This window comes from Dipodomys spectabilis, unplaced genomic scaffold (assembly GCF_019054845.1).
Source record: "Dipodomys spectabilis isolate Male_0828 unplaced genomic scaffold, ASM1905484v1 ptg000001l, whole genome shotgun sequence".
Taxonomy (NCBI): Eukaryota; Metazoa; Chordata; class Mammalia; order Rodentia; family Heteromyidae; genus Dipodomys; species Dipodomys spectabilis.
In genome coordinates this window covers 16,319,097-16,334,655 of record NW_024870678.1, presented here as the reverse complement: position 1 = coordinate 16,334,655, position 15,559 = coordinate 16,319,097, and the positions used below count along the sequence as shown (strand labels likewise).

The window sequence follows — 15,559 nt, the reverse complement described above, 5'->3', positions numbered from 1 at the left end:
GAGTTTGACTTAAGAGCCTCACTTGTTTGATGTACTTGCTGGTCTAGTGCTCCACCACTTAAGTCACACATATAGTTAGTTATTGCTAGTTATGTAGGATATAGACTTTCACTAACTGTGCAACCTGGGCCTTCTCGGAACCAACATCCTCCATTTTCTCATGTTCTTTTCTGTTTTTTTGTTTGTAGGTTGTGGGACTTGAATTCTGGGCCTGGGCGCTGTCCCTCAGCTCTTCAGCTCAAGGTTAGTGCTCTACCACTTGAGCCACAGCGCCACTTCCATTTCTCAGCTTCTTGAGTAGAAGAATTGCAGGTATGAACCACCACTATCTGGCTTGTTATTGGCTTTTAAATTTTATGGACTGTTTTTTTCATTTTTCTATATAGGAAACTCATAGATTTAAGATCAAGTGAGTTCTCGAGCCATAATGGACTTGGGATAGAGATAGAATATGCTAGAAATATAACAGAAAAAAATTTTAGAAAATTCCCCAATATTTGGAGATCTAATTGTACATTTCTGAATAAAACTAAAGTAAAAAAAAGATGTACCAAAAGAAATGAAAACCTTTTCAATAATATCAAAATGATAATACTGCTAATATACATTGGTAAATTACAGAAAAAGTGATCCTTCTAAGGATAGATAGATGTTATGTTACAGAAGAAGTGGTTAAAAGTCAAAAATTAAAAATGTATCCTTTCAGATTAGTAGGCTAAAGAAAGATAAATTTCTTTGAGGAATCCAATCATCTGGGTTTGGAATATAAAATCTTCTTTCTCAAAATATTGTTACAATTTCAGCACTGAGCCAGCAGATGGAGATAAGTCACATAAAAAACAAAACACAGTGGCTGTCTGAGCCTTTGTGCTAAAGGGTAGAATTTGAACACTTGAGCCCTAAACCTACTTCTAGCTTTTCCTGAGTAACTTATTGGCTAGAAGAATCTCACAGACAGGGTCTGGGAAGGTGGTTCAGTGGTAGAGCACTTGCCTTGCATGCATGAGGCCCTGGGTTTGATTCCTCAGCACCACATCAGCAAAAAGAAAAAAGCCGGAAGTGGTACTGTGGCTCAAGTGGTACAGTGCTTGCCTTGAGCTGAAGAGCCAAGATACAGCACCCAGGCCCAGAGTTCAGGCCCCACGATCAAACCCAAAAAAAAAATAAAAAATAAAAGAATCTCACAGACAAAGATTGAAATTGGCAGTGATACTCACTAGACACTATGTTGAAAATGAACTATACAACTTGATGTTGGGAGGGAAAAAAACTGGGAGAAAATAAAGGAAGAGGTGATACTGCTTAAAAAGAAATGCATTCATTACCTGACTTATATAACGGCAACTCCTCTGTACATCACCTTTACAATAAATTTTAAAAACACATATACAAGATAGTACTTAATTCATTAGCAACCTGAGTTGACAGGTACTAGCTTAATTTATTGCATCTCCCAACAGCCAATGGTTTAAGACATCAAGTTACTTAAAAAAAAAAAAAAAAAAGGGAAAAGTAATACAGAAATGAGTGAATGTCTCCAACTTCAGGACAAGAAACATTAACCTAAGATATTCAGTGCACTTTCTAGAGAACTGAGGTTCAGCCAGACACTATTTTGCTGCAAGCCTGGTGCCAGTAGTTGCCCACGCCTATAATCCTAGCTAAACAGGAGGCTGCCTCTGAGGATCAAGGTTCAAAGCCAGCCTGGGCAGGAATGTCCATGAGATTTTTATCTTCAATTAAGAATCAAAAAAGCTGAAAATTGAGCTGTGGCTCAAGTGGTAGAATGCTAGCCTTCAGCACAAAAGCTCAGTGATAGCACCCAAGCTCTGAGTTCAAGCCCCAAGACCAGAAAAAAAAAAACCAAAACAACAAAAACAAAAATCCCACAGGTCACATATTTGGTTAGGAATATACCTAGGCCTAGAACTTGCACACTACAGTACTTTCAGCAGCTGCTCTTGCTTGTATTCTAAATACTTTGGTATATGATAAAAATGCAGTTTTTTGACAAGTACTGATGACCCATGCCTATAATCCTAGCAACTCAGACAGATAAATTCTTGAGACTCATAGCACCAATTAACCAGAAAAAGCTGCAACTAGAAGTATGGCTCAAGTGGTAAAATGCCAACCATGAGCAAAAGTGCTGAGCTGAAACACAATTTCAAGCCTTAATGCCAGAAGAAAAAAAAGTGCAACTAATACATTAAAAAAGTTTGAAAATATATGAAGAAATAAAGAATTTCAAATTATTGTTTGTACATACAGTTCTATACATATATAGCTATATAGCAATCTATAATCATGTGTCATTCATCTGCTCTTGGGCTCTTCCAGTGCATTAAGAGCTTTCAGTCCAGTTTGAGTTATATTATTCCATGTGGCTTTTTCTATCTAAATGCATCTGTAGTAAGTTTCTCTACCAGAAGTCTTATGTACATTTTTGTGGCAGTTTTATTAGATACATGTATTGGTTATACTTTAGAATACACTGAAAGCTCTTGAAAAACATGGGTAATGGAGATGAAGAAAGCAAATAAGGAGTTAAAGCTGATTAAAACACTATCCATGAGGCAAGCATCAGTGGCTCAAGTCTGTAATGCTAGCTACTCATCAAGTGAGATCAAGCTTCCAATCTCTCCAGGGTAGTAAAGTCCATGAGATTCTTATCTCCAGTTGAAAAAAGACAGGAGCCAAAAGTGGAGTTGTGGCTGAAGTGGTAGAGCACTAGCATGAGCTAAAGAAGCTTGGGGAACAGCACCCAGCCCCTGAATTCAAGCCCCAGAACAGGCAAAGACACACACACACACACACACACACACACACACACACACACACACCTGTACATACATGTGTAAAACACCAAGATAAAACATTTTTAAATAAGCATCATTCACTAAAAATAATGAATGTGAAAACAGCTCCTGTCTAGGATTAGGTTACTCTAAAAAAAAAGAGATCAGCACAGTCAATCTATTAGTTCTGAGATCCCAATACCAAACTGTAAATATAAAAGACTGTGCCAATTAGGGGACCATGATCGGTCCCTGATGCTCTAGAAGAGAAGGGATTGAAGAAGAGCTCAAGTAACTGCATTTTAAGATTAACCCCACCAACCTGTAGCTGTGCTGCCCTCAGAATAACCTCAAAAGAGGAACACTTCTCAAAAAACCACAGGTTGCCACCAACCCTGCGCACCCTTAAGGAACAGAACAGTTGCCTCAGTGTTCCATCAGAAAAAGGGGAAGTGAAGTCAGGGCAGACCCCTGAATTGGTGAACTTGCTTACTTGTGTGGAACCCCCCTGAACTTGTGAACTTGTTTAATACTATAAAAGCTGTGCTAATTTTGATCTCTGGGCCTCTTAGCGTCACCGAGTGCGCGGAGGACCAAGCTGGAGCTTGCAATCAACGACTCTTTGCTGTTTGCATTGATCATGGTCTCTGGTGGTCTGTGAGGGGATGTCTGAAAACTGGGCACTTCAGTTACTAATGGAAGGACAACCAATGAGGATGTCAAAATTGGTCAACATACTTTACATATATGCTTGAGATTGGGACAATGAAGCCTTTGGAAATTTGTCTGGGAAGGGTGAGGAGTTGGGATGAGGAAGGGTGATGGAGAGGTGAATTTGTTCAAGGCTCATTGTATGAATATATGAACATGTCAACATGAGGTTTCCCTGTACAATTAATTCATGCTAATGAAAATGTAAAAGGAAAAAATCCACACTTCAATTTCAGTATTTTAATTAGTGATTGTCTGGTACATTGAAAAATCTCTTCAAATCTTAAAAATGAAATATCGATTTAAAAAAGAATGACTGCTTAAGCAACATAATCATACTGATCATTTCAATAGGGGTAGACAAATACTTTTTTTAAAAATGCAAATCTGGGAAAAACAGCAGAAACCATAAGAGTACATGATTGTGCTCATTACTTTGTTAAATCTCTATTTTCCTCATCAACATAGCTCATTTTTAACCCATTCATTTTTTTTGAGGGTGGGGGAGTCTTCTCATGGGGCCTGAACTCTGGGCCTAGGTGCTGTCCCTCAGCTCTTCAGCTCAAGGCTAACGCTCTACCACTTGAGCCACAGCACCACTTCCAGCTTTTTTCTTTTTGCTTATATGGTGCTGTGGAATCGAACCCAGGGCCTCATGCATGCAAGGCAAGCCCTCTACCACTGAGCCATCATCCCAGCCCCCATTCATTTTTTAAAGTTTTTAAGTAGCTATTTCAAAAAATATTTCCATTAACAGCAGCAATTGTTTCCTTGCAGTCTTGGTCTTCATTAAAGTTTTCCAAACAGTCAACAATTCTGAACCTAGGAGACATGTAAAATTGGTACATATGAACTCCCCAATAAAGACTGATCAATCCTGTCTCATTTCTTTTCTGAGGATTAGTTGCAAAATCATCAATTATACAAAGAAAATAAGCATGTTATTTTGTTGTTTCATTGTTCACAATATCCTTTGGCACTATCAGACCTATCAATTTCATGGCATCTTTATCATGAATTTAAGTAGTAAATTCATAGAATTATACCACAAAAGCATACTAATTCCATAATTATAATGACAAAATACAATCTACTTTTTAGAAAATGAGAGTCAACTCATTTTCTGGTGTAATGCTCCAAATTAAATTTCCACTGACAGACCAGGAGACACCGGGAGTAGATGGTCATTGTGTGTAGTAGGAAAGCTCCTTGCTGACTCACAGTGCTGAACTACAGCCATGAAGCTACCAAGCAACTCCAATTGCAACAATACCCTAATATATTCCAGTGTTTTTAATACATAATGCTACGATTTTCAAAAATACATGTGTATAATGTATTTATGTTTAATGTACTTTATTTATATCTATAACATGAGGTTTCTTTCCTTTCAAAGTAATCATAGTATAAATATGTGCTTAGCTTGGCTTAGTTTCAGTTCACCTATTGAATAGAGGAATGACACAGAAATCTTTATGCATATAACTAATGCATACTTCTTTTCAGTTTTCTGGGAAGCTGAGCATTGGAAGATAAAGCAAAGGATTTAATCCTCAATTAATATTCTTGGCTCAAAGGAACAGAGAATAGTCAAGTTGATAGAACTGTCCTTTAATTATGTCAGATTTTTAAACATTCCTTTCTTTCTAAAAAGCTTAAGAGCAAAGTAGGATGTTTTCTTAGGTTCTCATGAGCAAAAGTAAGAAATATACATATATATATATATATATATATATATATATATATATACATACATACATATATACATCTATGTGGGAAAAAAAACTGCGTTCCAAGATTTGAGATGAAAAGACAGACCATGAATGGGAAAGCCAAGAATGTATAAATGCCCTACCATATACAAAGACTAATTACTGCTAAAGAACTTGAAATGATACTCATAGGTGATAAAAATATATATATTTGGAATCTGTTTTGATGTCTATACCTCTGATTTAATTACATTACTTCAAATCTTGAATTTTAAAGTATTTTTCAATTCTTACCTGTTGATTCATCCAGTTTCCTAAGACCATTCAGTGAGAGCACGACTACATTTTGGAGAGGAGTAAAGCCCTTGATGAATGGGGCTATGTCAGTCTTAAGAAGAACTCGTGGTGGCAGGCCCTTCTCGAAGTTATGTGTTCTGATCAAGGTAGGGGGATACAAGGATGCCACTAAATAATTTAAGAAAACACACCAACTTTTCCTAAACTCTGCTTCTTGTTTGGAATAGTAAAGAAGTCTGCAAGACAAATGGAAAACATACTCACTTCATTTCAAGCTCATTTCATTCAATATGTCTTCTGTTAAGAAAACAAAATGCAAATAAAATAAAATAAAAACAAATATTGATATTCAACAGCAATAAAAAAAAAAAGAAAACAAAATCCCTACTTCATTGAGAAATAGCTCTTAAAGTAGAATGACATTAGTCTATGATACCTTCAAAAGTTTTGGAGATGGCTAATAGGTTTTAAACCTGAAAAGGATCATACAACATTGTTACCATTTATATGCCTCTCGAAGACACATTATACTAGAAAAACTTTTGATGGTTGATTTGTAAGAATGGTAAGAGTGTAAATAACTCTCTCTGGTAATATAGAAATAAGTGCCATTGGTGTGTGTCCCCAGGATACTAAGCACCCCAAAGAAAGATGTCAACTATTCTTGTTTCCTTTGTTTTCTGGGAATTGAACTTAAGGCCTGTGAGCTATGCCCATGTTTTTGTTCTCAAAGCTAGCAGTCTACCATTTGAGCCACAGATCCACTTCTGACTCTTTAGTCATAAAGTTAGACCTAAGAATCTCAAAGACTTTCTTGCAGGCTTCAAACCAAGATCTTCAGATCTCATCCTTCTTAGTAGCTAAGATAACAGATGTGAGCCACTGGCATCTAGTTTTCCTTGGGTTTGGGGGGAAAGAAACTTTTAAAGTGGAGGAAATCTCTCTCAAAATTCCTCATATTTATATGTCTAATAATTATAGTTGGAAGTAGTAACAGGTGCAGACTCTGTCTTAAACAGCATTTTCATCATGCTAAATGATTTAAAGATATGCAAAATTCTTGTTCCCCATAAGACATGTACACACCTTCCTTGGCTCACTAAGGGCATCCTCCTCCAAGCCTTACCAATCCCAGCACCTCAGTCATCTCATCAGAAAGCAGCAACTCCTTCTCTGCTTCCCATGTCACCATCTGCATACTTGAAAGTTTCTTATATCACTAGATTATATTCTCATTCAAAGAAGCTAAGTCTTTTTAACTACCATCAAACAGAAAATGCTTGTATTATGCTTGTCAATGCCAAGTAAACTAAGGAATGACAAGGAACACTAGCTAGCGGGGTCTCCCAGCTTCCTTCTTGCCTGGAGGTGGTAGAACAGCAGATTTAGATCCTTGGTGACAAGAGTTTACTTGGGAATCACTACTCTTTTTTAGACCACATTTGTCTTTCAAATGAAGATAAGAACACCTGACTGTTACTAAGGTTCTTGTGCAAAGAACACTAAGGACCAGTAACAGTGGATGTGCTACATTCCAAAGGATTAGGACAGGAGGAAATGGAATGACAGCACCACTTCATAGACATTGGAGAAAGGACCCAATGTGAACTTCTATAGTAAGTGACCTTTCCAAATACTTTAGCTGAATGAGTTGTTCATGCCATGAGTGAGATGAACAATTTCTGTGTGACCATGAAAATATATTTTAAAAAACAACTTCAAATCATTCATATAAATTTTATGAATAGGTAGACTGGAGCCAGTCAGTTCTAGAATTCAATTCTCTAAGATTGGAGCACATGAAAGCCACACAGTAGTGTCTTACTGAAATAACACTTCTTTACATAGCCTGTTCTGAAGAAAGTAACTGATGTTTGGCAGTGTGTAGTATGTTACAATGGTGGACCCAACTCTTCAACATTTTCTATAATCCAGGCTATTGTTATTTTCCTACAAACTTGGAAAAAGAAGACACCTTGTTAAAGAAGGGATCAAGAGTTCTCCACTCCTTCCTTTCCTCCCTTAAGAATATTAGAAGCCACCTTTCACTTTGGAAACAGTTGACTAAAACTGTCTCTTCTGGAGACCAACAAGAATAAAGCTAAATTTATTTGGAACCATGTTGTTTATAGTTAAATGATTGCTTAGATAAACAACATATCATGTTTACCCTAGGGGCATGTTTATAGTTGAAAAATTCTATTCTGGCCCTTACAGTTGTAGTGTTCCTCCATTAAATATGAACAATTTCCAAGGGAACCAGATTCCTGAGGAAAGCTTCAAATGTGGATGGGATCCCAAGACTTCCAGGAAAGAAGCCCAAAATTAGAGATTAATGTTCGAAATTGTGAAAACAACCTGCTAGATTCCTAGTGTCACAGACACTAGAAGAAAGATTAGTTAAGAACTGTACCTCAAACAATTTTACCTTTCATGTTCATCTCTTCAGAACCTACTAGAGGACGGGACATACCAAATAATGCACAGGAAAGACTCTGGAGAAATGGAAATGGATGATAAAACACCAATGAAAGGAGGCAGAAAATTTCCCCAGGGCAGCAGTATAATTGGATCACTGGACCATACCTGGCCTTTGGGCAGATCATAGAAAGTGCATTGCTTAGACACAGAAGAGGAGATGCATACAGTATGTAGCACAACACACGGTGTAATAGTGTTATGTGTACAGAACACTGAGACAGCACATAGGACAATGATTATCTGTCAAGTGGATAAAACAGTAAGGAAAAGTGATCCATTCAGTCTGAGGCAAAATGTGACTAATGATTACAGCCATAGCAATCTCAACTCTGAACATCAGCCTAAGGAAGATGACTAACTTTGAATGTGATACTCCCCTATCACATTTTTGCCCTTTGTCATCACATACTTTCTAAGCTAGAACACCCAAAACTATTTGTAAATCATGCTAATAAACACTGATGATGGAATTGGTTGTGTTTTCCTTGATTAGTCATGGGGCTTGAACTCAAGGCCTGGGCACTGTCCCTGAGCTTTTTGTGCTCAAAGCTCACACTCTATCACTTCCAGTATTTTGGGTGGTTAATTAGAGATAAGAGTCTTATGGATGTTCCTTCCTGGGCTGGCTGCAAACCTAAATCCTCAGATTTCAGTCACCTGAGTAGTTAAGACTACAGGGATAAGCCACTGGCACCCAGCCTGGGATTTGTTTGTAATATTCAGATTGAAAATCATTACCTTTCTAAAGGAAAAATAAAAAGAAGTAAATAAGTTTTTTTAGTCACTTAACATTTAAAATTTATCCTTACTTATCTTCAAAATTGCCAAGAGATCCTTCCAAGGAGGAGGTATGTGCAGTCCATAAGTATCTCAAGATACCATCAAAGTTAGTGGAAGGTGACTTCAGATACTAAAGTATGGAAGAGAAAGCATGATTTGAAAAAAGTTCAAGACAATTGAAGTATTTCTCAATTGAGAAATGTACTGAATAAAATCAGTTTGAGTTTCTAAGAATTAATATGTAGAAGACTTTAGTGCCAAACATCTTGTAGAGAGAATATAATATATGTATATGTATATATGTATTAATTTTAGTAAAGCAAATTTATCCAGAAAACAAGAACTTCATTTTCAAAAGGCTCATACTTTTATACTATCTAGAAGTATTTGTGTCCTATTCTCCCACAAACATTATTAAAATTACCATAAAAGTAAGAAGGAAAATTTTTGTTTCAATATTTAATTACCTCTACAGCAATTAAATGAAAATTAAATAGATAAATACATCTTTTCATCACTGATTTTAGTCCTTTCCTGTATTTAACCTAGGTATGCTTTGTCATTTATTTATTTGGTGGTACTAGGTTTGACCTTGATGTCCTGCTAACTACTCAGAAACTCTAATACTTGAGGCATGCCTTCACATGTTTTCAATTTTAGTTATTGTTCAGGGAGGGTCTCATGTTTTTGCTTCAGCTAACCTCAGACTACAATCCTGACCTATAGCTTCTCCCTATAGCTGGACTCATAGTTTCATGTCACCATGCCTGGCTCACTGATTGAGTGGGATGGTACTAATGTTTTGGTGGGCCTTGATCCCCAATCCTCCTGATCTCTGTTTCCCAAGTAGTTAGGATTGCAGACATGATTCATTATGCCTAGCTTTTCACTGAATATTTATGACAAAAAACCATCCATTTGTTTAGTTCTTCCCATATATGATTATTTATTAATTTTCATTGAAATAAATTGGTTCCTCTAAAACCAACTCTGCCATTGCATTTCTCCTAAGATCTCACAGCTTACCTACACTTACTATTAACCATTCTAGCTTATCTATCCTATAGTTTAAAACAAATCTAATATCCTCAATTTGGGAGCTATACATCATTGGAATTGAGAAGAATGGATATATTTTATATTAATGCTGTGATTGAGTTGTAATTATCAATGACATGCATTGTACTACTGTGCTACTTAGTCTCAATATATGTAGTACAACAATTCACATTTTCATAATTAGAAAAATGCTTTTGTACATTACCCCTAAAACAGACTTAAACAAAAATTGCAACGTAACTACAGGAATCTCTTGACATGATAAGAGTCAATGGCAATACTTAAAGAAGCAACCTGATAAAAAGCATTCCATTGGTTCATCATCTCAGTGTGGGATGAACGACAGCCAGAAACGTTGTAACAAAACCTCTGCTGATTCTTGGGTGGTGGCAGTAGTGTGACTTGATCGGGTGATATCCCCATAATGCCAGAATCAACCGCAGAAAGGAAAGGTATTGCACACAGAAAATAATTTATATCTGTAAGAACAAACAAACATCAAGAGAATTTTGGTTTGCATGTGTTCAGTTTCCAGGGATTGAGATCAGGGCCTCACACTGTTAACTCTTTTTTTTTTTCATTCCTGGCTGATGTTTTACCATTTGATCTATACCTGCAGTCCAAAGTTTGAGCTTGTTGTTTATGGATGGAGGCTCAGAGATTTTCTACTTAGTCTGTCTTTAAACTCTTGAAACTTAGATCCTCTGGACTCAGTTTAATAACGTTAGATTTAAAGGCAAAAGCCACTGGTACCTACTTCAAAAACATGTTTGTAATGAGGCCATAGGGCATTAACAGTTGGTGGGAATGTGAACTGGTTCAACTTCTCTGGAAAGCAGTATAGGTGTTCCTCAAAAGACTAAACCTATTGCTCCTCTATGATCCAGTAGTCCCACTCCTGGGCATTTATCCAAACGATCACAAACAAGGCCACATAGAAGCTGCGAGCACAACCAGGTTTATTGTAGCATCATTTATCATAGCTAAGATATTTAACCAACTCAGATCTCTCTTAGTAGATTAAAGGATCAAGAAAATGTGGTATAAATATGCAATGGAATTTTATGTTTCCATCAGTAAGAATGACATCACCCTGAACATAAGGAAATGGAAAGACTTGGAAAAAATTATATTTAATGAAGTAAGACAGACCAAAAGGAACATAGGCTCCATGGTTTCCCTCATTTGTAATAATTAGAATAGGTCTAAGATAGCCCTAGCAGAGGATCACAATAGTTCAATAGCTATGCACAGACAATGATGCTAATGGAAATAAACTCCAAGATATGGGAACACAAGGTGTACTATAACCATGTATTTTTTTCATAGGTCTCAGCATAGCAGGATGATATACTGAACTACTAAGCTAATGGGGAAGGGAAATGAAATTTAAATTTTAGATCTCTGACAAGCCTATTCTTGAACTTTTGAGAAGAGTGTGTAAAGTAGTAAGAGAAATACATTTGGAGATACATATCACATGTGATTCCCTGAGAAAGTGAAAATTAACTTTATCTTGTGTCTTATAATTGGGAAATAATCTCTAGGAAGGAGATATATATACATTAGTTTTGCCAAACAAGGAATTACCAAAGGAAGGAATTACCAATTCCTTCCAACGCATTTTAGCACTTTTTTTATGTGACTGAAGCCTTAAATTACATGATGATAAAATAAAGTGTGAAAACTATTCATCTGATTCATTTACCCATTTGACCAAGAAAAACTAAAGCACTGATTTCTTGACTTTCACTTCTTAGCTTCCTCAGTTCAAAAGACTCCATACCACACTTGGGGACCTGCCTGCTAAGTGTCACTGTTGATCTCTCAGAGGTCATAACCTTCTTCCGTTTTGTGGTTCAGTTCTTCTGTAAAATGCTGGATGTGTCCTAAAAATGACTGTAGTTGATATCTTTTATAATGTGACAGAGTCTACCACATACATCGTGAATTTGATTCATTTTTATAGGAGAATTGTGAGTTGGGGAAAAGATAATCAAGATTCTTGCAAAGTAAACCTACCAGTCCACCAACTGTCTGCAGAGATACACAGATGATCTTCTGATTCATAACCACAGTTAGTCTTTCTGGTAGGATCAGCTGATCTGCCTGGAGAACAAAGAATGCAGAGATTAGTAGTAGTTGAGTATCTCTAATGCCAATAATTCAGATCTAATGTTGTTTTATGCTTGATAATTATGCCTAATTTTGTACTGAAGTTTCTACTAGAAATAGACAAACAAAAAAGAACTTGTGAGAAAAGGAAAGTAGAGAAGTATAATTATTCCAATGAGAAAATAAAGCAATTTTCAAAAACATGGGTGTGGCATACAGAGTTCAACTTTTCATAGATCAAGAGAAGGAAAACAAGAGGTTTCTCACCTGATCTGAATTGCCAGCCAAGTTGCAAAGGCAGTCCCCATAAGACATTTTGCTCATTTTCTGGAGCAAATTTTGCAAAATATGTGGCTGTCTGGCTCAGCAGAATTTTATACATCCCCATTCTGCTAGTGTAGACCCAGGGATCAATAATGTATTTTCCATTCTCCACCTTGTAGTCACTGAACTGGCCAGGACTCTCCTCCCATAGAGGGGGGTAGAAACTTGAAAGGTTAGGAGCTCCTACTACAGAGGTAGAAAGATAACCCACTAATACCCATGCCCAGCAAGGAATGAAAGCCATGGTGCTAATGTTGGGGAACTGAGATTGGGTTGAGCTTTTATTGGAGAAGGAAGGAGGAAGTAGCAATATTTTCCTACCCCCACCTCTTGTTACTACTTTGCATTCTTCTTTTTTTTTTTTTTGCAGAGGGTGGAGGTGTTGATAACTTTGATACATTTGTTAGCATTCACTACAATTAAGTTATTTTTGCCAGCTGTGGAGAATTCACAAATTATGCTCAAACCTAAATACAAAATGAGGCTGTACTCTATGAAAGATTTGACAACAAAAAAAATTTCAAAAATTATCCAACCCATACTGTGGTTATAAAATAGATCATCAGTGGCATTAGAATACTTGCCCTCATTTAAAAAAAAACAACATATCTCATAGAAAATATTGGATAACTGAAAATGGGAATACTAACATTTGTAATCATAGGCAGGCAAGGTATGCTATAAAATATGATTGATCTTGTTATAAAGCAAATTTCTATTTCAAGAAAGAAACATATACTACATAGAGTTGCAAAAACAAGAGTATCCTTAAAATCAAAAAAGAGAAAGAAAAGAAAGAAACTTTATCAGTTATTACCAGTTCATTAAAGAAAGAAGCTTGACATATATCCAATTATCTCAGTTCCATAGACAAAACCAGTAGCGTAGAAATAATGAGTTTGTTGGACAGAGACTGCTAATAAATTCCCAATATCTATTCTTTTAACTTCATTTAACCAGCACACACACACACACACACGCACACACACACACACACACACACACACACACAAATCCAGAAGTGGAGCTGTGGCTCAAAGACGAAGAGCACTAGCCTTGAGGGAAAAAGCTCAGGGACAGCATCTAGGCCATGAGTTCAACCACAAAACATTGCCCAAGTACACGTATTTTCCTATAATTAAGGCTGTATTTGCAAGGTCTCTTACACCAACATTATAGAACTAAGTGTTGACAATGGGAGCTATAAATACAAATGATTTCCCCATCTCATGGCATGCTCATAAGTCACTTCTCTTCCTATGGAGTGTGGCTTGGAACAATGGTGAAACCTCAGTTTTGATCCCCATGCATCAGACACTACTTTAGGTATTATGGAATGTAAAGCAGGATATTGCCTGAAGTCCATAAAACTGTACAATCATGAAATATCTCAGAATACTTACAGCTCCATTTTATATGAGAAACATCTTTCTGTTTCACAGGTAGTTGAATCTGATCATCTGAATTATTAGGCTAACCATATCCATACATTGCATAGCCTGTCAAGCATTCTGTTTAATTCTGCATAACAGGTCAAGGGGTCTGTTTAATCCTGCCATGGCTCCAGATTAAATAATTCTGACACAATTCAAATATTTATTTTTGTCATATTATTTACCCAATAGCCACTTTTTCCATTAATTATTAAAATTTCCACATATAACAATGTAAAATGAAAGTAGTTTGGATTTCTATTACTCTCTGCAGCTAGAAAATGAGTATTATGAACAATTAAAATGTTTTTCTACATTTGTACAAAATAAATACATGAATGTATATTACACATTTCTCTAAAATCGAGTTCCAAAATCATTGTCAATAGAAAAACCTCAAGAGCATTTGTTAGTAGCATTCTAATCATTTAAGTTTTCTTTAGACAATCTCTTCAGTAAATGGTGCTGGCAAAATTGGTTAACAACTTGTAGAAAACTAAAGCTAGATCCTTATATATCACCCTGCACCAGAATCAACTCCAAATGGATCAAGACCTCGGAGTCAAAACACACACTCTGAAAACATTACAGGATGGAATAGGAGAAACCCTAGGTCTCCTTGGCGTAGGCCAAAATTCTCTTAATAGAGACCCAGAAACACAACAAATCAAAGAAAAGTATAATCTTAACTGTAGCTCCTTCCAACTTGCAAGAGAACTGAAAGCCACCAGTACTGAATTCTGAGTAACAGTAAAGTCTTTAAAAAAATTAGCTCTATCAGTATTAGAAAGTATCCATTGTGGCAGGTGTTTCTGAGACTCATGTGTTATAATCAGTGTCATAGGAAATCTGGTAATAGCTATGTAATCAACTACAATAATCCATTTTTAAAAGTCTGCTTCTTTTTTTTTTTTTTTTGGTCGGTCGTGGGGCTTGAACTCTGGACTTGGGTGCTGTCCCTCAGCTATTCAGCTCAAGGGGAGCGCTCTACTGCTTGAGCCACAGTGCCACTTCTGGTTTTCAAGTGGTTTGTTGGAGGTAAGAGTCTCATGGACTGTCCTGCCCAGGCTGGCTTTGAACCTCCATCCTCAGATCTCAACCTCCTGAGTAGCTAGGATTACAGATGTGAGCAGAGGCCCTGCTTCTTTTTTAGAATAATGAGCATACCTAAAAGACAAAGCATTCAATTAAAGCCAAACATCTCAGAATTCCAACAAACTTGTTTCAGAAAGAATCATTTCTTCCCAACCAAAAAAAAAAAAAAATTGAAATGGAGACAAAAATATTTTTAAAAGAAAGTGAAAGCTGGTTCCCTGAAAAGAAAATCAAAATGGATAAACTTTTAGTCAATCTAACTAAAAGGAAAAGAGAAAAGTCCTAATTTAAAAAAAAAATTAGGGGCTGGGAAGGTGGCTCAGTGGTAGAGTGCTTGCCTTGCATGCATGAGGCTCTGGGTTCGATTCCTCAGCACCATGTAAGCAGAAAATGCAGGAAGTGGCCCTGTGGCTCAAGTGGTAGAGCTCTAGCCTTGAGCTGAAGAGCTGAGGGACAGCGCCCAGGCCCAGAGTTCAGACCCCACAACCAACAAAAAAATATAAAATAAAATAAAATAATTAGAGATAATATAGGGGGATCACACAAACAGCAATATTTTCAAAACACATATTCAAATAACATAAAAATCCAGAAGCAATTCATAAATGTGGTGCATAGCCGAAGCAAGAGAGATGAATGAGAAGTCTTCAGACATTCCTACCCAAATGCAACCACCTGTTTGTATGGCACCATGAGCCCTGCTTTCTTTGCTCTCATTGTTGTAGTGCCCGTACTACCCACACCCCATTCAGAT

The 15,559-nt window shown here is 36.7% G+C and overlaps 1 protein-coding gene across 1 annotated transcript; it reads right to left on the bottom strand.

Annotated features, from left to right (window-relative positions):
• Positions 1–4,214: 4,214 nt before the first annotated feature.
• On the bottom strand, positions 4,215–12,521 carry LOC122096217 (protein LEG1 homolog). Its single transcript, XM_042666705.1, has 6 exons — positions 12,221–12,521; positions 11,861–11,947; positions 10,133–10,317; positions 8,807–8,909; positions 5,516–5,752; positions 4,215–4,331 (listed from the first exon to the last, which is right to left on the bottom strand). Exons 1-6 carry the CDS (start codon positions 12,519–12,521, stop codon positions 4,231–4,233), a joined length of 1,014 nt encoding a protein of 337 aa, XP_042522639.1. The 3' UTR covers positions 4,215–4,230.
• Positions 12,522–15,559: the final 3,038 nt, after the last annotated feature.